At 37.1% G+C, this 23,777-nt stretch overlaps 1 protein-coding gene across 1 annotated transcript; it reads left to right on the top strand.

The window, feature by feature from the left end:
* The first annotated feature begins 868 nt into the window (after positions 1-868).
* Positions 869-6,957, top strand: LOC149393272 (acylamino-acid-releasing enzyme-like). Its single transcript, XM_089617961.1, has 17 exons — positions 869-1,019; positions 1,117-1,426; positions 1,800-2,021; positions 2,115-2,333; positions 2,429-2,506; positions 3,130-3,268; positions 3,382-3,533; positions 3,666-3,748; positions 4,511-4,620; positions 4,698-4,776; positions 4,973-5,150; positions 5,250-5,310; positions 5,408-5,530; positions 5,814-6,011; positions 6,283-6,351; positions 6,485-6,561; positions 6,641-6,957. Exons 1-17 carry the CDS (start codon positions 869-871, stop codon positions 6,705-6,707), a joined length of 2,316 nt encoding a protein of 771 aa, XP_089474087.1. The 3' UTR covers positions 6,708-6,957.
* Positions 6,958-23,777: the final 16,820 nt, after the last annotated feature.

The following is a 23,777-nucleotide window of genomic DNA, read 5'->3' as shown; positions in this document are numbered from 1 at the left end:
TAAAAAGTTTTGTCAAAGAGCCAACTTGTGTTCGATATTTTGTGTGCAGTATTGGTATTCTACTATCAAAATCTGACCAACATTTGAACTCCATGAACACTTTCATATGATTTTATGGATGAGCCCGGTTTGTATAGTATTAACTTGATTTGTATACAGACTTTCAAAGTCAAGTAATTGTGTAAGCTTCTATCTAATGAAATTTTGTTCATTAAAAAAAAAAAAAAAACTGTCGGATATATAATGCATTTTATCTAGAGACCAGTAATGTGTCCAGAGAAGAGACCAATAATATCGGTCAAGTCCCTGACATTAATTTATCTATTTTCGTAAATAAATTTGGTTCCATTATGGAAAAGTGGTTGAATGCGACGTGTGTGTGTATTTAATATACTATATAGTTTATTCCATATTGTATTCCATTAATGGAATGGGTAGCCCAATAGTTAACTCACCAGTCACCACTCACACACACTCTCTCTCTCTCTCTCTCTCTCTCTCTCTCTCTCATAGTAGTTTTATCTCTGCTCATCTTTAACTGTTCAAAACTTTTGGTTAGTCGTTCTATATATTGCTGGTTTTAAATGTTCAACAAATTCCTCATATTAATTGCTATAACTGAAGAAATGTTGTTCATTTAAATTTTCTCTAGTGTTCTTAACCTCTTAATATATTTAGCATGAAAGTATTATCACTTGTCTAATCTTTCTCTCGCTCAACCATTTTTGCCAGTCATATACTCAACAGCTTGCTGTATATTCAGAATCATTTCTTAGTTCACAAGCCATTACAGTCAACAACTTGTTTACTGAGTGAGTCGAATTTTTTACTTGCGATTAGCGGAGCTAGATTGGCAAAGCCGTTAGCCATGGAAGCTTCTAAAGTCGATCCAATAGAAAATCTTCCGATCGGACTGGATTCATCGACAGAGGAAGAGTACAGCTCTCAGTCTAAGATACTTCAGGATTTCACTAGCATCTCAAACATCGACAAGGCTTGGACTTTCAAGTCCAATCCCGGTATAAATCCTATTAAGTCCCTTAACACCATGAAATCCGTAATATCGTTGTTGACATCATTGCTAATTTATACCCAACTCAACTTTTTTGGGTGCAGGAAAAGGTTCTCAGGCAATGTTTTTAGTCAGTCGGGCCGATATGTTGGCGAACAAGAGGAGGAAGTTTATGCTCTCGGCTCGAATCTCTAAAGAGAGTACGGTTTCTGTGAACTTTGAGTGGACCCCGTTTCCAGTTGAGATGACAGGCGTGTCTACGACTCTGCCATCGCCGTCGGGAACAAAGCTTCTTGTGATTCGGAACCCCGCAAATGATTCGCCGTGCAAGATCGAGATTTGGGGCCCGGCGCAAGTGGAGAAAGAATTCAATGTCCCACGATCTGTTCATGGATCAGTGTATATTGATGGATGGTAATTCATTCCATGTTTTCACTATGTTTGGTAGGAGAAAAAAACATGAAAGGAAAATTTGAGGGAGTTCTATAACTAGAACATAGGTTCCCTTTCCCTAAAATTTAAGGAACTCGTATAGGTTCGGATTTTTATTTTTCCTTACTTGAGACACACGTGCTTTCTTTCTCTTCCTTAATTTTCACATTTCCATAGTTTTTCTACTTGAATTCTTCTTAACACATCCAAATTACCAGAGTGAGATATATAATAAGGAATCTATTTTCTTACCCCTCAAATATTCCTTGACTTCCAAAAATACTGCACAATGAAGTATTTTGACTTCACTCTTGGGTTCCAAGTTAACGACGGCTAAGTATGATTTACGGTATAGGTTTGCGGGGATCTCTTGGAATTCTGGTGAAACCCACATTGCTTATGCTGCAGAGGAACCATCTCCCACAAAGCCCACATTTTGTGATTCAGGCTATTTAAAAAGCGGTTCGACGGACGAGGATTTAAGCAGCTGGAAAGCACAAGGAGACTGGGAAGAGGAATGGGGCGACACATATTCCCGGAGAAGAAAGCCCTCGCTTTTCGTCATTGATGTTGACAGGTTTCATGTCGTTTGATTATAATTTGTTGAACCTAAAATGTAGTATTTTTTTTTTTTTAGCAACAACAAACTTATTTTTGTATGTGTGAACAGTGGAGAAGTAAAAGCAGTGAAAGGGATCGACAAGTGTTTGAGTGTCGGTCAAGTTGTTTGGGGACCTTCAAGAAAAGGTCTAGATCAGAATTTGGTCTTCGCCGGGGCTTCGTTTAGTACGAGAAAGCTCGGAATAAAAAACTTCTATAACAGGCCTTGCGGGTTGTACGCGGTTAAAGCGCCGTCTTACGAACTAGACACCGACAATGGTGAATCTGAGTGAGTTCCTTTTTTGCTTCGCATCATCGCATGACATCGTTTTTATATGTGTTTGAAATGCACTTGTTGTTTTAGCTTATTTTCTTGTGTTCCAGGGGTAAATCAGCTGTTAATAATTCGCCTGCGATAAGTCTAACCCAAAGCATCAGTAGTTCCTATTCTCCACGGTTCAGGTGGGTATCTCTTGAAATCTGAATTCCTTTCGTGATTTTGTTTTCACAGCCACAAGTCTTGTTTCTCTTGTCATAACAATTTAGAATCGCTCTTTTGTTTGTTAACCAAGTGTTTTCTGTCATCCAATTTAATAATTAGCTTTTAAAATTAATACATTATAAAAAATGCGTATTTGTTATTATTCTATTTATGTAGGGTTGTGTTAGTTTTCCTTTATTTGGTTGTATAAGAGTTATATACATACAATATTGTATTTCTCCTCATTACGTTTATCGGTTTATTTATTTATTTTTTTTTTTCGCAATCTCTAAATCTTTAATTGTTACTCGGCCAGCTCACGCTACGCGCGAATGAGAGTATTGAAGTGGGATAGTCCCACATTGGTTGTGTGTGTAAATGAACATTTGTTTATATATCAGTTGAACCTTTCCACTTGACACCAATTGATTTTACGATGGAATTCAACTTAGTATCAGGCATTGTCCATTCACACAACTTGAATTTGGTTCGGCCCACGCGAAGCGTGGGGGGGATTGTTACTCGGCCCTGATCACGCTACGCGTGAGTGGAAGTATGATTTTAAGATGAAATTCAACATTCATAAATGTCTGTTATTTACCAGCCCAGACGGGAAGTTCCTCGTGTTCTTGTCTTCGCAGACTTGTGTGGATTCCGGGGCACATTCCGCGACAAACTCACTTCACAGAATCCAGTGGCCAACCGATGGAAAATTGTCTTCTTCTTTAAATATGGTCGATGTGGTGAGCTTTCTTCTCCTATATCAATGAACTAGACTTGCTAATATTTGATCAAGCGCGCTTTCCTTTTTATTAATTTTCCCAAATAACTAATTATGCTTTTATACTCGTTGAAGATTCCCGTTGTAATGTCCGCCAATGATGGTCAGTTCCCGGGGCTTTATTGTTATGGTATTCATAACAATCCATGGCTCTCTGATGGCTACACCATGATTTTATCATCCATTTGGGGAAGCCGTCAAGTAATACTTTCGGTGAATGTGTTGAGGTAACTATAAAAACAAAGTAATAATAGAACTAATTACTTAAAAATCTTTGCCTTGCTTTTGTAACCTATGCCTTATATGTGTAGTTTTTTTATTTTTTATTTTTTTATAATTTTATTTATATTTGACCACAGTGGAGAAGTATCGCGTATCAGCCCGAGTGATTCGGATTTTTCATGGATTATTCTTGCATTGGACGGTGACAATGTTGTGTCGGGTAACAACGTAACACCAATCAATTAACAGATTTACAATGCAACTAAAAATGTAAATAAAGAGACAAGGAATTGATAATTGAGTTTGGCGCCAATCGTGCCTATTTTTGGAGAGTTTTAATCCTGGTGGAAAAGAACTTTACTATGCAATAGAATAAATGCAATGTAGACAATCCTGAATATGATCACCTTTCAGATTGTCTAATTTCAATTCTACCCTGTGAAATTTGACTCGGGCTCCCCTGAATCTGAGCTCCCCTCACTTTCACTTAACACACTCACCAAGTGGTTGATCAACGTTTATAATTGTCTGTGATCTACAATACCACGATTACACAACCCAATTCTATCAATTACACGAACAACGGCAATAAAGAGCAAGACAGAATAAAAATCACACAAAAAACAAAGTGTTTACGCTCAAAGACTCACGAGTGTGTCAAAAAGACTCCTAGGGTAAACTTATGCTTTTATAAGAGTCGAAACCTAGCTTTAGACGCGTTGCTAGGGTTTCCAGATAAGATCGCCAAGTTCTGATTCGGTAGAGAGAAAATCGGATGGGAATCAGACAATCAAACAAACTTGCACAATATAACCACAGAATCGGATCTGTCACGATCTTTGCCAAGCAGTACTCATAGGCGTGATGTTCTATCATCCTTTTAGAACATTTGAACACAGTTTTGCCAAACTAAAAAAAAAAGCCAATTCAATGTTTCAACAAGAATTCTAACGTTTTTGTTTTTGTTATTGGATTTTGGAAGTCTCAAGCAGTCCAGTGGATGTTCCTCAAGTTAAGTATGGAAGTTTTGTTGATGAATCCAGTTGGAGTTGGTCAGATGTATCGAGCCCCATATTCAAAGTCTCTGAGAAGGTCAATGTTTTTACATTCTTTTCTTTATATTTATAGATTATATATGCTAACAATACTATTGAATGATTCCCTTGCAGGTTAATTCTTTGCAGTCAACCTGCCAGTTTGAAATTCTTAAAATTCCGGTGAACAATGCTTCTGATCACATCACTGAAGGTACAACTAGTTATTTCTCTACTGATCATCACTCCGAATCATAAGAGCAAATAAGAAATATTTTTGTTGTTGCTATTAACTGGAGTACTTTTTATTTCTTAATTTTTTTACACCACAGATGAATAGGATTCTTCTAGCTTCTCAATACCTTCGAATTATTTTTATTACAAGTTTGTATTTCTTTCAAATACTTCAGGGGCAAAGAAACCTTTTGAAGCGATATTCGTGTCCTCCAACACGAAGGAGAGCGACGCTTGTGACCCTTTGATCGTAATACTTCACGGCGGGCCTCATTCCACATTCACGACAAGCTATTTCAAGTCCCATGCATATTTCTCTTCCATCGGATTCAACTTGTTGATTGTCAATTACAGGCACGTCTTTATACCTTACTTATCTCAAATCGCCATCTTTCTGTGATTTATTAATCTCTCTGTTTATGGACATCTCGGCTGTGAATGTCGTATTCTCAGAGGCTCATTGGGGTTTGGTGAGGAAGCACTACAGTCTCTACCAGGGAAAGTTGGGACTCAGGTGAGCTGATTATCGAATTTCATTCTTAATAATGAAATTTATGTATCTGGTTTCATGTCCTAAAATTCATGGTTTATTTATATATTTCTACGAACAGGATGTTAATGACGTACTCACCGCCTTAGACCACGTGGTTTCCTTGGGACTTGCCGATCCGAAGAAGATCGCTGTTGTTGGCGGCTCCCATGGTGGCTTTCTCTCAACCCACTTGATTGGCCAGGTAACACCTTTTTCTACCATCTATATCACATTTTATGTCGATGTAGATTGACCTACTTCTCGAATTGTAGTCAGATTTGTGTATCATCAAGTTCATAATAAACAATAGTATCTTTCTAGTTTCTCTACTTCACTCTTTTTCGCTTTCTGTTTCTCCAAAGAATGAACTACATTTATGTTCAGATTCTCTCTCAACGGCTTTGCCAATTACCAATAAAAGGCCTGTGTTTCTCTTAAGGAGGCAATACATTTATGTGCAAGTTTCGTTTTGTGAATTGTGTCAGGCACCGGATAGATTTTACGCGGCAGTTGCTAAGAGTCCAGTTTGCAACTTGGCATTGATGGTCGGTACGACAGTCATCCCTGAATGGTGCTATTTCGAGACTTACGGAGTCCACGCTAAAACCCGCTTCACCGAAGCTCCTTCAGAAGAGGACTGGATTGCTTTTCTCAAGAAATCTCCTATTTCCCACGTCTCTAACGTAAGGATTTTGTTAGTTTTGTGTTCAAGCAAAAATTGGATCTCGATAAGAAAAAAAGAAAAAAGAAACAAAACAAGAAGTGCTACAATTTCGTACGACAGGAACAAGAAGTTACTAGAACTGATACACAATCTCCAAAGTCCTTTCGGATGTTTTGCCGGGACCATAATTTATTACTTTGGAATGGAGTTCGACATTTTTATACTATTGCAATTTTCTTTCCGAAGTAGTAACTTCTTGTTTAATATCTGCTCTCTTTTGATTTATGAAGGTGAAAACACCCACCCTTATCCTTGTGGGCGCTCAAGACCTTTGTGTTCCAGTTTCCAATGGCCTTCAAGTAAGTAGACATTTTCACGTCATTGATTCCTTTTGTGCACCTTTTTTTTGGCTCGATGTTTTTTTTTTTTTTTTTTTTTTTTTTTTTTTTACTTTATAAAGAAAGATGCTAACGAAGTTTGTGGAACTTGCAGTATGCTCGGGCCTTGAAGGAGATAGGAGGAGAGGTCAAAGTTATTTTGTTTCCCAATGATGCTCATGGAATCGATGGGTATTATTCTGAACATGAACACAAAATTTTCAAAATTTATCCGATCGTGTTAATAATATGTATTCTCTTTGGTTCGCAGGCCACGATCTGACTTTGAGTGTTATCTAAACATTGGAGTCTGGTTCAAGAAGTATTGCAAACGATAAGCAGGTTTCATGGTTGCGCATGAAAATTATGAAATAAAAAGTGTACTGATTTAAGCTTATGACGACTTCTTGTTTTTCCATGAGAAACATGTATCCCATTTATAAGATAAAATCCACCTATTTTGACTCTTCTAATTGTTAATTCTATTTCTCCTTTGCATGATTAGGATAAAAACTTCTTATATATTAGAGTTGAGAATTGATAGTGTAGAAGATAACGTGTCACACACGTCACTAGTGAGCAAGAGCTGCCAAGGCTCTGCTGACATCACGTGACACGTCGGACGAGTTTGTTAGGCTGTTAGGAGTTAGTTAGAGATCCTATGGCAGTCCAATGTATTTAATCAATATCATGTACAGATTCTCAATTCAATGAAACAGTAAACGAGAAGAGAATTCTCTCTCGATTCAAACACTCTACGTTTTTCTTGTTTCTTCAAAGTTTATCTTGGTATCAGAGAATCATCAATGGCGACCGAAGGTGTTTCTTCTCCGTCATCTCAGATCAACAACGATTCAAGTCCAGTGATCAGTCCTCACTTCACTACGACGCTCAACAATGCAGTCACGGTGAAACTCGATCGCGAAAATTATTCGATCTGGAGGTCTCAAGTCCTTCCAGCGATTATAGGCCACAATCTTCAAGGTTTCATCTATGGAACCAGATCTCAGCCGCGGCGATTCAATGAATCGATCGACGAGCAAGGAGCCAAAATCTCAATTCCGAATCCGGAATTCGAGATCTGGACACGCGAAGATCAACTCCTCTTGAGCTGGATGTTGTCATCGCTAACCACGACGATCCTCAGATCAGTCACAAGAGTTCGAACTGCTCAAGGTCTCTGGATCGCACTGGAACAACGCTTCGTCGTCAAATCGAAGGCTCGAGTTATGCCTCTTAAACTCCAGCTATAAACCACAAAGAAAGGTTCACTCTCAATCTCTGACTCTCCAAGATGGAGAATCTTGCAGACTCTCTCTTTCTTGCCGGCTATGAAGTCTCAGAGGATGAACTTGTTCTGGCGATCTTGATGGGATTACCGGCCGAGTATGATGTCCTAGTAGCACTGGTGAACGATAAGCTACAAGGTCATGAACTCAATGGCACAGAAATCTCCGTTCAAGAGGTTCTTGCCATGGCTTTGGCTCAAGAATCTCGAATCGAACACATGGCGTACATCATTGACAATCAAGTTCACTCAGCAATGGTGAATCACGTCGAGACTCGTGGACGGGGACGTGGTTGCGGCAGAGGAGGACGAGGAAGGTCTAATAGAGCTAGAGGCTCAAGCAACTCGAGACCTACCTGCCAGATATGCAACAAGCAGGGACACATTGCTACAGCTTGTTGGTATTGTCTTGATGAGTCCTATCAGGCCACACCGCCGCAACACCAACAATCTCATCAACAAAAGGAACAAAGCTCTGCAATGTCAGCCTTCTTCGTTGGACCATAGACTGTCTATGACCCTGCCTGGTATGCTGACTCAGGTGCCACCAACCATGTGACTTCAGAATTGGAGAACCTGCAAGTGAGCACAAGTTACAAGGACAAAGAGAAGCTTATGGTCGGAAATGGTAATTGTCTAAACGTTACTCATTTAGGCCATTCTAATCTGATGAATAATGCTGAAAGCAAGAGAAATAGTCAAGAGTTGAAACTGAAAAAACATATTGCGTGTACATGAAATAAAAAAGAGTTTGGTGAGCATATCACAACTAACAACTGATAATGATGTGTTTGTTGAGTTTCATGCGAATTGTTGTCTTGTTAAGGACAAGAGGACAGAGAAGGTTCTTCTAAGAGGAACAACTGAAAATGGATTGTACCTGCTCAAGAATTCAACATCAGGCAAAGGTGTCAAGTCCAATCCTACCAGTTTCATAGTTCAATCTTCTCCAACGACCTCAGTGCAAGAGACTACTCAGCAGTGTGATCAAGACTCAACTATCACCAACTCTCAGAGACTTGATTCAAGTTGTTGTACCCCTAATAATACTGATAAATGGACTATGTGGCACAGACGCCTTGGTCATGTACCTGAGAAAACATTACTCATGATATTGAATAAGTGTGGTGTTGTATGTCCCAAAAGAAACACAACTGAATTTTGCTTAGCATGTCAATATGGGAGAAGTCATGTTTTACCCTCACCACTGTCTCAAACCAAGTCCACTAGAGTATTACAACTCATACATACTGATTTGTGGGGTCCTGCCCCAATTGTCTCTACTAACGGGTACAGGTAATACATTCATTTCCTGGATGACTTCACAAGATTCACGTGGATCTATCCACTCAAAGTGAAATATGAGGCTCTCAATGTCTTCAAAAGCTTCAAGAAATTTGTGGAGAAGTCACTCAAGGAGAAAATCTGTGCAGTGCAGTGTGACTGGGGAGGAGAATATCGTCCATTTGCACCCTTTCTTGCTGAACAAGGAATTGCGCTGAGACATCCATGTCCATATGTACACACACATAATGGGTAAGCAGAGAGGAAGCATCGTCACATTGTGGAGCTAGGCCTGTCAATGCTTGCTCAAGCACAACTACCACTTGAATTCTGGTGGGATTCTTTCACCACATCTGTTTTTACCATAAATGTTTTACCCACACCTGTCCTAGAAAATCACATCCCTTTTCAAAAAATGTTCAGTAGGATTCCTGATTACAAATTTATCAAGGTGTTTCATTGTAGTGTGTATCCTCATCTGAGACCCTACAATAACCACAAACTAGAGTTTAGGTCATCCAAATGCATTTTCCTAGGCTATAGTCCATTACATAAAGGTTACAAATGTCTTCATAGTTCTGGTAGGTGTTACATCAATGCCATATTCAATGAGTTTGAATTCCCATACAAAGATCTTTTCCCAGATGAGTCACATCCTACAGAAGAAACCATACCCGTCATCCTACCATCCTTATACCCACTCAACCAAACACTAACCTATAGTCAACCTACTACAATCTCAAATGACCTTGTGGAACCCATCCCTAACTCTATCTCAAACACATTACCAGTCCAACCCAACAGCTGTGGTCCCCAATCACACTCATCATCACCAGAATTAGTGGTCCCAACAGGTGAAGCTACCCCAAGCACCCTCCAGTCAGTGGTTGCTGATGACTCCACAGTAGCTTCACCACCTCGAGCTCAGCCACAATCTGCTCCTCTTCAGGCTTTACCAACATCATATATGTACACTAGGTCCAAGTCTGGTATCTATAAACCCAAGGTGTTTACTGTGTCACGTCATCCTCTGTCTATGTGCCCGAGTCCAGCTGAACCGTCGTCAGTCAAGCAAGCTCTTGCTGACTTGAACTGGAAAAATTCCATGATAGCTGAACTCAATGCCCTGTATCAGAATGGTACCTGGTCTCTAGTTCCACCATCACCAGCTCAGAATGTCATCGGCAACAAGTGGGTCTTCAAGGTGAAATACCTCCCCACTAGTGCTATCCAGAGGTATAAAGCCCGGCTAGTGGCTAAAGGCTTTGCTCAAAATCCTAGTGTAGACTTCTCTGAAACGTATAGTCCTGTTGTCAAGCCATGCACAATCAGGATAGTACTGACTCTGGCTGTGTTCAAAGGTTGGGATATTCAGCAGCTATACGTCAATAATGCGTTCCTGAATGGGGTCTTCACTGATGAAGTCTACATGGCACAACCTGATGGCTTCTCTGACACGTCTCGACCTGACTATGTATGTAAGCTGCATAAGGCACTGTATGGGCTAAAACAGGCTCCACGAGCATGGTTTGATCGACTCAGACAAGCCTTACTGCAATGGGGCTTCATTGAGTCACGAGCTGATATCTCGCTGTTTGTCTTCTCCAATAATGGCGTCCACATATTGTTACTTGTATATGTGGATGATATTCTTGTCACCGGAAACAACAATGTGGCTATCAAGAAGCTTGCTGAGGATCTTCACAAACAGTTTGCCTTGAAACAGCTGGGATCATTGCATTACTTCCTCGGTATTGAAGCTTTTCGAGACAGCTCAGGCCTCTATCTCACCCAGTCCAAGTATGTTGCTGACTTGCTACTCAAGCTAAACATGACAGGGGTGAAGCCCTGCTCCAGTCCTGCAGCTCCAGGTCAAGTCCTCTCCAAACTAGATGGTGAAGCTATGAGTGATTCTTATGTCTACAAGAGTACCATTGGAGCCCTTAAGTATCTTACGCTAACTCGCCCAGATATAGCACACATTGTGAACAAACTGAGTCAGTTTCTTCACACTCCCACGTCTGTTCACTGGCTCGCGTGCAAGAGGGTCCTCCGATATCTAAAGGGCTCAATCACTCATGGTGTCACCTTCAGACCAGCCAAAACACTTCGCATCACAAGCTTTGTGGACGCTGATTGGGCAGGCAACCCTGACGATCGTCGTTCAACAAGTGCGTACTGTGTTTTTCTCGCTGGCTGCCTGGTCTCTTGGAGCTCACACAAGCAGGGTGTTGTTGCTCACTCAAGCACTGAGGCTGAGTACCGTGCCCTAGCTCACGTAGCAGCTGAACTGGCTTGGATTCGCTCACTACTCACTGAACTTCATGTCCCGCTCACGCAAGCTCCAATTGTTTGGTGTGATAATCTCGGGGCTGCTGCGATGACAGCCAATCCAGTCTCCACACTCGGACGAAACATGTGGAGATCGATCTCCACTTCGTTCGTGACATGGTTCTTCATCGCCAGCTCGAAGTTCGCTATGTTCCCACGGCCGACCAAACAGCTGACGTGCTCACGAAGACGCTATCCGTTGGCCGATTTCTACGCTTCAAGGACAAGCTAAACGTCGCGGAGTCGCCGTCTAGCTTGAGGGGGGATGATAGTGTAGAAGATAACGTGTCACACACGTCACCAGTGAGCAAGAGCTGCCAAGGCTTTGCTGACGTCACGTGACACGTCGGACGAGTTTGTTAGGCTGTTAGGAGTTAGTTAGAGATCCTATGGCAGTCCAATGTATTTAATCAATATCATGTACAGATTCTCAATTCAATGAAACAGTAAACGAGAAGAGAATTTTCTCTTGATTCAAACACTCTACGTTTTTCTTGTTTCTTCAAAGTTTATCTAGAATGCACAGAGACAGAGTAATCACCATTAAAAAGTAAAAAAGAAATCAGTGAAAGTTTGAGTTTCAAATTGATAGAGTCGAAGGAAGAAAGGAACATAAGCTATATTTATCGCCTAAGTTAAGAGTTCAATTTTGATCCCCTGAAAGAAGAAAGGATTTGAATTCAACTGCAAATACTGTTGTTAAGGACCTGCTTCGAATCTTAAAAGATCCTTACAAAGGCGATTACAAAGCTAGACTCTTTGAGAAACCACGTAAGGTTTTCATCAGCTAGCACGGGGTTGCTTGCTGGACAAGGAAGGTGACAATAGCCGAAAAGCAGTCGCACAGTGGTAAAGAAAGAGAACGAGGAACTAGCTCATTTAGCTTGCTCAAGGAAATGCTAAATGACTTGTGAATCACGTTACCATTGGTAGGATGTTTTTTTATTTTATTTTTTATTTTATTTTTTATTTTATTTTTTTTAAAATGACTAGCCAATTCTGATGGAATTCTCTTAACAGAAACAAGCACATTGGAAAACGATATTTAACTCTACTGAAAATTTGTAATCAATTGTTTTTTTTATTTCTTTTTAACGAAATTAATCTCAGGAATTATGGAACGTCATCATTGAGAAAAAAAAGTTTTATATGTTTAAACTTAGAGAAAAACGGTACATATTAAATGTTTTCAGTTTGTATCACTTATATATCTATTGTTTAAAAGTTACGGAATAAATATTCAATGTCGATTTTTTTTGCTCTCCGTCACTATAAGACTTTTAACTTTGAATGTCAATATCACATATCATCATTTGGTAATTTTGATAAAACAAAAAAAATAAAATATAATTTTTACTCTATTTAAAATTTAAGAATATGAAAGAATCATCTCTCTCTCTCTCTCTCTCTCTCTCTCTCTCTCTCTATATATATATATATATATATATATATATATATATATATATATATATATATATGATGGGTGTTCATAAAAACCGTCAAACCGAACAACCCGATCATCCAAACCAAACCGTACTGTTTTATAAACCGCCACATTAAAACATGATGAAGTTTGGGTTGTAACCAACCTAAACCGCAAAAGTTTCGGGTTGGTTTGGTTTTTTATAGTTGTGAGATTGGGTTGAACCAAACCAACTCGATGGTATTAATCATTTAATTTTTTTTAAGATTGCAAGTATAATATATGTACTATTGTTAAAAAATATCAATTTTTAATAATATTATAATTAAATAAAAAATATTAAGTATTATACTTTATTATTTGCGAATACATGAAGATTTAGTAATTAGAAATATGCCGCAATTTTTATTTTAATATTCAAACTTTCTAAAGATAAGTAAAATTTTGATCATATTTGATATAACGTATTAAATATAATATACAGACATGATTTTCATCCAAGTTATAAAGTCATTTGTCGATAATTATAGTCCGAAAAATCTAACCCAAACCAACCCGATTAGTTTTTGGTTGGTTTGGTTTGGTTTTACCTTTCAATCGGGTTGGTTTTTTAAAATTAAAAAATGAGTTATAACGGTTCGGGTTGATAGTGTTGGAATTTTGAACGTAAACAATACGTTATATTGTTTTATTCCACATATTATTGTCAGTAAAATCCTTATTTAGTTTGTAATCAAATACACAATGAAGCTACGAATTAATGCCCGTAACAGCTCACATTTCCATTTCTCTCTGATGGAAAGAGAATGATTATAAATTGTGAGAGTGAGTTTTGGTCCCTAAGCCAATAATCTCATTCATAAAACATACACCATCTAGTTCGAGATTATCAAGTTTTAGAAGAGCATAACTTCGTTTTCGTGTCCATTGGGACGCCGACGCCGTCGTTCCGAGTCGCCATTAAAGCTTCGACGATATTCCGATAACAATGGCCGGAGGTAAACACATGATCCATTTTGCTTCCGCTTGAAGGTTCATGTTTCTAATCATGTGTGTTCGGATTAGAGACTTTCAAATTCTTACATTTGGTATCAGAGCATTCCATACCTTTGCCTTGGTGTTAATGGTGTTGTTATTTCCATTTTTGGGGTTTTCATGTTACACGTTGTTTTGAAAAATTAATACGTCCAATCCTTTTAAAATTGTTTTTCTATCAATTGTGGGCTTTAAAATCTTGAAAACCATGGAGAAATAATGGAGAAACCGTCGGATTTTTTAAATGGGTTTGCGGGTCAAAATATGGTTTGATGGGTGAAGAAGACGATCTTAAACGACATGTCGTATAGTTTTAATGAAGAAATGTTGTTTTTATAAAGCTGCCGTTTTTTCATATAGATTGCAATATATCGGTAAGCTGGTAAGCTATATTGGGCTTTTGTGTATTTGCTTGTAAAACCCAATGCATTGAGCCTATTACACGTGCCAAAATATTTTGTTATAATGTGTATATATATGGAGTCGTGCGCATGTGCAATATTTTTACATGCTATTACACTGAATCTTTTTGTATGTATCTATCTATTTATCTATTTATTTTTTATTTATTAAGAATATGATTTATTGTCATATTATATAGAAAATAAAATAAATTGATGCATGTTATTAATTTTATTTGCATTATTTAGAATCTGTATGCAAATATTTAGTTTTAAATTTGTATTGTGTTAGAATAATTAAGAAGTTATATGACTGTTTATTATTATTATTTTGTAATATACATATAACATTTAGCAATTTATTGACTAGCACAATATTATTTATTTATTTATATTATTTTTTTAATTAATATGATCTTTATTAATTAGAGAGTAGCCACAACATCTTTAATTAATCTAGGTTGTATATTTAGAATTAAATTCACATTAAAATAATAATTGTGGTTAATCATATGCTATATTATGAAATCTACCCACATGAATTTTGTAATATTTGTATGATTAATTAGGATAAAATATCAAATTATATTTCCTAATTAACCCACTGGTATTAGGAAAAGGAACGTAGTTTGATAGTTTTATATCATAATCGTGTGAATCTAACTAAATTAGAACTTTAGCCCACAAGCAAGTTTTATGTCTCTAGATTCATTGAATAAAACATGTTTTGCATTGGTAAATCATGATATAGTTATTTTCTTCAAAACATATTTTAATAAGCATGTTTAATTTCTGTAAATTGCTGCTAGTCAAACTGTAGGTTACTTTGATATTAAGTGCAATGTTCCCGAACTCAAAGGGGGACATTAATTTTAAGGTCTGGAAAGAGAGAGTTCTCCTTCAACTAGGATGGATGGATATGGACTATGCCATAAGAAAGCCTGAACCTCCCTCAATCACTGAGGAAAGTACCCCAGATCAGGTTGATCTTTATGAAAAGTGGGAGCGATCTAATCGCCTTTGCGTTATGTTCATAAAGATCAAAGTATCTGCTGGGATTAGGGGTTCAATTGAGCAATATGACAATGTTCGTCTCTTAATGAAAGTAATAGACGATCAATTTGTCACTTCAGATAAGGTTTTGGCAAGTACTCTTATCATGCAGTTCTCATCCATGAAGCTCACTGGGGTAGGAGGTATGCGTGAATATATCATGTGCATGAGGGATATTGTGGCCCAATTAAAGACGTTGGAAGTTGAAATGTTTGAAACCTTTCTGATTCACTTCATTCTGTGCACTCTGCCCCAGCAATATGGCCCATTTAAGATTTCTTATGACACACATAAAGATAAATGGCCAATTAATGAAATTATGACCATGTATGTTCAAGAAGAGCATAGGCAGGCTATGGAAGAGGGTGAGAAAGTGAATATGACTTTCTCTTAAAGGAAGAAGAAAGATCGTGCCAAAGACAAAGGCAAGATCCCTGTCAAACTGGACATTAAGAAAGAGTCAAAGTGTTTCTTTTGCAAGAAGAAAGGACACATGAAGAAAGAATTCTCTAAGTTCAAAAATTGGCTTGACAAGAAAGGTATTCAACTTTCGTTTGTATGTTATGAATCAAATCTAACCGATGTTGGTCATAATACTTGGTGGATTGACTCTGGTTCTATAATCCATGTTTCAAATACTGTGCAGGGTATGCAAGACCTACGAAAGCCAGTGGGAAGTGAGCACCACATCCTTTCAGGAGGCAGGATGAGCTCACATGTGGAGGCTGTTGGTTCTTGCAATTTGGTTTTAAGTAGTGGCTTTGTTTTGCATTTAGAAAAGACCGTTTATGTTCCTAGTTTTTCAAGGAATTTAATTTCAGTTTTAAGACTTGTGCCTCTTGGTTTGGACTTTAATATTTTCGGATGATGGTTTTACATTATTATATAAATCCGGAATTGTTGGTTATGGTACATTATCTTATGGTCTTTATTCAATTACATTGCAAAATGATGTTGCTAATAACTCCTTGAATGTTACTGCTGGGTTGAAGCGTTGTATTATGAATGAAAATTCTTCTTTATTGTGGCACCGGAGATTGGGACATATCTCCATTCTTAGAATTAAAAGGTAAGTGAATGAGGGAGTACTTAGTGCTCTTGATTTTACTGACTTTGAGGCTTGTCACTACAACAAATCTCACCATTACCGACGATTTTTTTCGTTGCTAATAACCCATTAATCGTCGCTAAATCTCTTTAGCGACGATTTTAGCGACGATTTTTATCGTCGCTAAATGTCCATGCCTAAATATATTTAGCTACGAATTAATCGTCGCTAAATATTTACCGACGATATTAGCGACGATTTTGTCGTCCCTAAATGTTTAAACGAGATTTTTTTTTAATTCTTTAGCGACGACTTAATCGTCGCTAATTGACGCGGGGAAATTTCGCGCGCGAATTAGCGACGATAAAGTCGTCGCTAATAAGTTAATTTTTTAATAATTAGCGACGACTTTGTCGTCGCTAATTACAAACTTTTTTTTTCGATTTTTAAAATTATTAATTTTTATCGTCGTTAATTATTTATTTTTTATTTTGTTTTTCGTTTATGAAATTCTAAAATGAAAAATCAAATAAAAATCAAATTATATTATCGAAATGAACTTATATATAAAATACGGTTACGATTTCGATTATCGACAAATATGCAAATAAAAATCTACTATATACAAAATATGTAATAAAACACTAGTCGCGACCTTTGCTTCGTCGTTCAGCCACTCGTTTTCCCCCGCCTCGACGTGAAACGCTCTTCTGCTGGCGCTGAAACTCTGCATGGTGCGGCGGGATTACAATTTGCTCATCAGCCGACTGACACCGCCGGGCGTCGTCTGCTGGCTGTGGGTCGACGGAGCCTGCTGTGAACTATGCGAACCCAAATAAGTCACACAACCAAACACGAATCAAACTAACTTGTCACAAAATCCTTAGACTTGTCATAAAAATTTCTAGACTTGTCATTAAAATTTTCTAACTCGTCATAAAATTTAAATTTCAACTTCAAGATTAACTAGCAAAAAGCCGAGCCCGAACAAAAAAAAATCAATCTCAAATCATTATTCATTGATTTCAAAACTCAACTGTCAAATCCATTTTCAAATTAATTCCTAATCCAATCACAACTTCAAAAATCGAACGCGAAACGGAATAATCACATTTCATCAATCTCAATCAACCATTAAACCAAACAAGCGAATCCTCATCAAAATCACCAAAATAAATAACCCGAGGCTCAGAATCACAAAACGCAATCGGTCAAGACAAGTCCTCGGCCAAAAATAACATCACGGCTATCTCAAATCCTCGGCCAAGATAACACATGGCAAAAACGAGCACTCGGCCAAGACAACAAACAAGTCTCAATAATTCCAAACAAAACCTCAAAATTCAAACGTCCAACACAATTCCAAACCAAAATTCGTCTAAAAAAATTCAACAAAAATTAAAACATGCCCTACAATCATCACCCAACCATTAAACACTCTCATAAACGTCTCATGATCACAAACAAGCCTTAAGAAATCAAAAAGCCCCAAAAATTAACTTCCATGAACCCTAGCCTTGAAATTCGGCCAAAAAATTCAAATCACCACGAGAAATTCATCTTCAATCCTCAAATTTATGTCATACTTATCAGTAATCAAGTCCCACCACCACATAAAACTCATCAGTTTCACATATACAACTCGGATTCAAAACCCCCCCAATTTTTGCTATGAACCCTAGATTCAATTTCAATCTAGTCCAAGGAGAGGAAATTCCTTACCTCCAATCACGAAATAAGCTTCTCCGGTCCTCACTCACCCCTTCTCTGGTTGTCACTCTTGCTCCGGTGACCACACAACTCACGGCGACTTCATTTCACGGAATAATTTCACATTTTTATTCATTTTTAAATCTATAACCACTTAATTAATGTCACATTTTTATTCATTTCTAACAAAAATTAAATCCATTTTCAATTTCAATTTCAATTTCAATCCATAACCAATTAATTAATTTCACATAAACTACCTAATTTTCGTTAAACTAATTCATTAATTTTAAATTTTCTAATCGTAATTAACAAAATTACATTTCCTAATTTATTAATCTCTAATCTACTATACTTATATACGTACATATTTAATCTATAATCCTAATTTACAATTTTAAATTATCAAACATCCTAAATTATATCGTAATTAAATCCTAAATACTAAATTATATAATAAATTATATACTAAATACTTATATCCTAAATAATTATATATAACTAATTATATAAAACTTATATCCTTAATTATATACTAAATTATGTAAATATATAAAATATAGCTTATATGTATGTATATATATATATATATATATATATATAAACTTACCGGCGGTGGCGGATCGAGGAACAGACGTGCAGGCGGAGGAAGAGGCGGACGAGCTGGACTTCGGCGTCGGCGGCGGAACGTCGGAGGACGGCGGTGGACGGCGACGAGCTTCGGAGAGACAGATTTGAGGAGAGAGAGAGACGTGAGGAGAGAGAGATGTGAGGAGAGAGAGACATGAGGAGAGAGCGACTTACCGGAGCTTCGGGGACGGCGGACGACGGCGGAGGACGGAGGTTCGTCGGAGGAGAACTGGGTTTTTGGGAGAGATTGGAGAAATTTTAATTTTTAGGTCTGGGAAAAATGGGGGAAACTAATACGCGATCTGGTATTTAAAGACATTTACCGACGATTAAATCATCGCTAAATGTTTAAAATTCGTAGCTAAATGAACTTAAATTTTCAGTTCATAACCAGGCATTTAGCGACGATTTAATCGTCGCTAATAGTTTTTTTGAAACATTTAGCGACGATTTTATCGTCGCTAAATCATTTCATTTAAATTATTTTGGGGGATTTTTCCCTCTTTAAATTTCGTTAAAATTCGAAATTAATTCGATATTAATTCCAAACTATTAGCGACGATAATATCGTCGCTAATTGTTTTCCCGCGAACTTAGCGACGAATAGATATAATTAGCGACGAAAATATCGTCGCTAATTGTCTTTGCCGCGAACTTAGCGACGAATAGATATAATTAGCGACGAAAATATCGTCGCTAATTGTCTTTGCCGCGAAACTTTAGAAGTTTTGGCACCAAATAATTAGCGACGATAAATTCGTCGCTAAAAGGGTGATTAGCGACGAAAAATTAGCGACGATTAAGTCGTCGCTAATACTTCCGTAGCTAAATGTCATATTTCTAGTAGTGTGTGTGGATTGCATTAAGGGAAAGCAAACGAACAAGTCTAAAAAGGGTGCAAAGAGAAGTACTGAATTGTTAGAAATCATACATAGAGACATTTGTTGTCCTGATATGGATGCAAGTAGTCCAAAGTACTTTATCACCTTCATAGATGATTTCTCACGATATATGTATCTCTATTTACTTCGTTCTAAGGATGAAGATTTAGGTGCCTTTAAAGTTTTTAAGGCTGAAGTAGAGAATCAATGTGGTAAACAAATCAAGATCGTGAGATCAGATAGAGGTGGTGAGCATTATGGTAGATACACTGAGAATGGACAAGCACCTGGGTCATTTGTGAAGTTTCTTCAAGAACATGGGATTGTTGCCCAATACACTATGCCTGGTACTCCAGACCAAAATGGTGTCTCAAAAAGAAGAAACTGAACTTTAATTGACATGGTGATAAGTATGAAGAGTAAAATAAAACTTCCTTAATTCTTGTGGACTGAAGCACTAAAGACGGCTGTGTATATATTAAACCGAGTTCCAACCAAGGCTGTTTTAAAAATGCCTTTTGAGTTATTCAAAGGTTGGAAACCCAGTTTGCAACACATACGCGTTTGGGGATGCTTGTCCGAAGTGGGAATTTATAATCTACAAGAAAATAAACTAGACCCTAGGACTACTAGTGGGTATTTCATCGGATATACCGAGAAGTCTAAATGTTATAGATTCTACTATCCATCTCATAGTACTAGGATTGTGGAATCAGGAAATGCAAAATTTCTTGAGAATGACTTGATTAGTGGGAGTGACAAATTGCGTGACTCGGTCTCTGCATTGGATCACAATGAAGCTCAACATTCTAATTCAAGTGATAGACTGATTATCATACATACTCCTCAAGCTCAATCGTGTGTAGGACAACCAGCTATTGAAGTTCCACAAGCTAATAATGCTGATCCTTTAGATCAAGTTGCTGATCAAGATCATGTTGAACAACCTATTGAACATCAAGAGAATGATGAAGCAACATTAAGAAGATCTACTAGAGTTAGAAGATCAGCAATCCCTAGTGATTATGAAGTGTATCTGCAAGAAATGGATTGCAACCCGCTTTTACATGTAAGTCGTGATTATGATTTTTATTCCGTGTGAGTTCTTGTTGATGCGGTTTGTGATTGACTTGCAGTGGTATTTTTTGCATCTCTTCTGCGATGGATATGAATATTTGCTGTCTTGATTTATGTTGATTAAACTGGTAGGGTAATTGTATCCATTTATTTTCTGGCGTTAGGAACGAAAAAAGGGCTTACATGTTTAATTTATGTTTTCATATGTGTATATTTAGAGAGAGAGAGAGAGAGAGAGAGAGAGAGAGAGAGAGAGAGATGTCTCTTTTTATATTTTTAAAAATTAAAATACAATAAAAATAAATTTAATATATATAATTTTTGCAAAGTTATCATATGACGACATGTGGCATTGACATCCAAAGTTAACAGTCTGGTAGTAACGGAGAGATAAAAAATCGATATTGAATATTTTTACCCCGCAACTTTTAAATAATAAGTATATAAGTGATATAAACCGTAAACATTAAGTATTTTTATCGTTATTTCTCCGAAAGTTAAATACTAATAACATTTTTTTTTTCATTTGGAATTGAATGTTAAATCGAGAATACAAGTTTGCTACCATTTTGCACCATCCTATTAGGTTGTATCTTTATTCTCGATTAACCCTCTTAATTATGTTAATAAAATGTGTTTGTTTTAGAGTCTATAATAAGTCCCGTCACTATTTCATTAAGGCCTTGTTTAGTAGTAGAAATATTTATGCAGATAGATTTACGTGAGAAAACTAATTCCTTGTATTGTTTGATAGGGTGGATGGAAAGATAGAAAATATATTAAGCTGAATTTGCAGTTTATCGGACACACAAATAACAATCAATCTCAATTTGAATGGATCGGGAAGGATGATAATTTTTTATCATCCAATTACAATTATAACATTAATTTATGTAATTATTATATAAAGATAAAGATAATATGGTAACTTTAGTATAATAGAAAGTTATCATTCCTACGTCCTTTTTATCCATACTAAAAAATAGGTTAATAAATTGTGGTCTTCCTATATATTATACCAATTAACTTTGTAGAAATTTATAATCTACCACTTTTTTCTTTCACCATCCTCTAACTCATCCACTTATGTTTTAGAAGTGGCGGGAAAGGTTTTGAAGCGACTTTAGAAGCATATTGTCGCTTCTAAATCTTTCTTGCCATATCGCGGGTAATATTTAGAAGCGACTTTAGAAGCGGATTAGGCCGAGAGACGATAATCGAGTGTGCTCAACCCGTTCTCGCACATGATACTCAGTTATGGTCTCTTCTTTTAGCATGTTCATGCCCTCGAACTTGGTGGTGAAAATTTGAAGTCTTTGAATGCGCACTTTGGAAGTTCCTTCATGAGCAACTTCAAGAATCTCCCACGCCCCTATGGAACTTGTACAAGTGTTTATGAGCCTGAAAATGTTTTTTTCAACACCATTATAGATTGCATTTAGAGTATAAGAGTACCAAGAGCAACTTTATCTTCAGTGGGATCTTTTCCGGTTTGGTAGATATGACAACACATTTATCATCTTTGATAGTGGGGATAGACCAGCCAATTACGATAGCTTTCCAAGTCTTTTTATCAATGGACTTAAGAAAGGCACTCATCCGAGCTTTCTAGTACCCATAATTTGTTTCGTCAAGAACCGAAGGATGATTAACAGACCCACCTTTCCTGGTATTATCCATTACAAATAGAAAGAGGTCAACAACGTAAGGAAAACAACCTCTAGATCTGGGAGGCTGCTCCGATACTAATTGAAATTCTGTTTAGTCAGATACAATATTTCGCACACAATGTAGAATCAATATGTGCGACAATCTGTTCCGATGCAAGAGATATTATAAACAAGACAATGCGTAAAAATAAATGACACAAAGAATGATAACCCAGTTCAGTGCAATGTCACCTACTCTGGAGGGCAGTGTGCCTAGTAGAAAGGAAAATGACTATAACAATAAGTAGTCAATAATACAATAATGGACTTATATGAACAATCCATGTCTCAATCCACTTTTCCTATTACTACCTGTGAATTCCGAATTAGGCTCCCCCTGAATCTGAGATATCCCCTCAATTCCACTCTCAAATGCACTCTTCTAGTACCCCCAAAACTTGAACCTTTGCTTGTCCTCAAGCAACACACAAAATTAGACAATAAAAATAAACAAACAAAAAACTTTACACTAAAAACGAATGGCGATTATAAAATTAGCAATGTGTCAAGTGTTAAATGCCTCAACCTACATAAATTTCCGAATCCGAGTCAATTACCATATGAAAAAAAATAAATATTTGCAACACATTGCCAACCAAAAACCCCCACGTGCGAAATGTGTCCCGAAATAGAGAGGGATCAAATCGAAAGTTTTTTCATGCCCTCCAATGTCTAATGCTCAAATAAAAGAAATACATTACTCGAACACCATAATGTCTAGCGACTCAATCTCACCAAAGCTCACCAACTCTCACATGATATTATTTACTTACCCATTCTCAAATTCATTATGGCACAAAATTTCGCCTTTCGAGAACATTTCCTTTCCTAAGTCTTTATGTTCATCTGTTTCCCCATAAACTTCGACTATACAATGATCTAGTCTCTAAAACTGATATCACATAACGCCACGCCAAAAACTAAAATAAAAAAATTAAACAGTGAAATAAAATGCAAAAATTAAACACTCTTTTTTTTGCATTTTTTTTTCTATTTCTATTTCTATTTTTTCTTTTTTTTTCTTTTTCTTTTAGCATAAAATAATAAATGTAAAAACAAAAAATCACTGTCGTGGTGTCTAATGAACTATAAAACACGTAGACACTAGAAAAACATGTCACAAAATTGAAAAACAATCGTTCACAATGTCACTCAAGGAAATCCTTCTTCCTTTGGCCTGCGCCGCCACGGACACTTGGACCACGGTCGCCTTGTCCAGCTCTGGAGCGGACGTCTTGGCCGGCTCTACCTCGGCCGCCGCGGCATGCTATGGTTCGGCCAAAAAATCCTAAGAGAAAAGAGAGAGTAAGAGAAAGCACACCAAGTTAAGAGGAGCGAGAAGTAAAATGAGAGAGTGAAACACATTGTTTTAAAAGTGAAAATTATGTTTTAGAAGGCATTTTTATCAAATTATACATGTATTTCAAATTTATAACAAATAGCCCTTATTTAATGAATTTTTATGTAGAAACGAAATTTCATTTTAAACGGTAAAGAAAACAAAAGTAGATAGGACTTAGTTTTAAAAGCACCCATCA

The sequence above is a fragment of the Urtica dioica genome, chromosome 6, assembly GCF_054948205.1.
Source record: "Urtica dioica subsp. dioica isolate 48M chromosome 6, U.dioica_male_clone48M_v1_H2, whole genome shotgun sequence".
NCBI lineage: Eukaryota > Viridiplantae > Streptophyta > Magnoliopsida > Rosales > Urticaceae > Urtica > Urtica dioica.
Note: the sequence above shows the minus strand (reverse complement) of the source record. Positions and strands in the feature narration are given on the sequence as shown.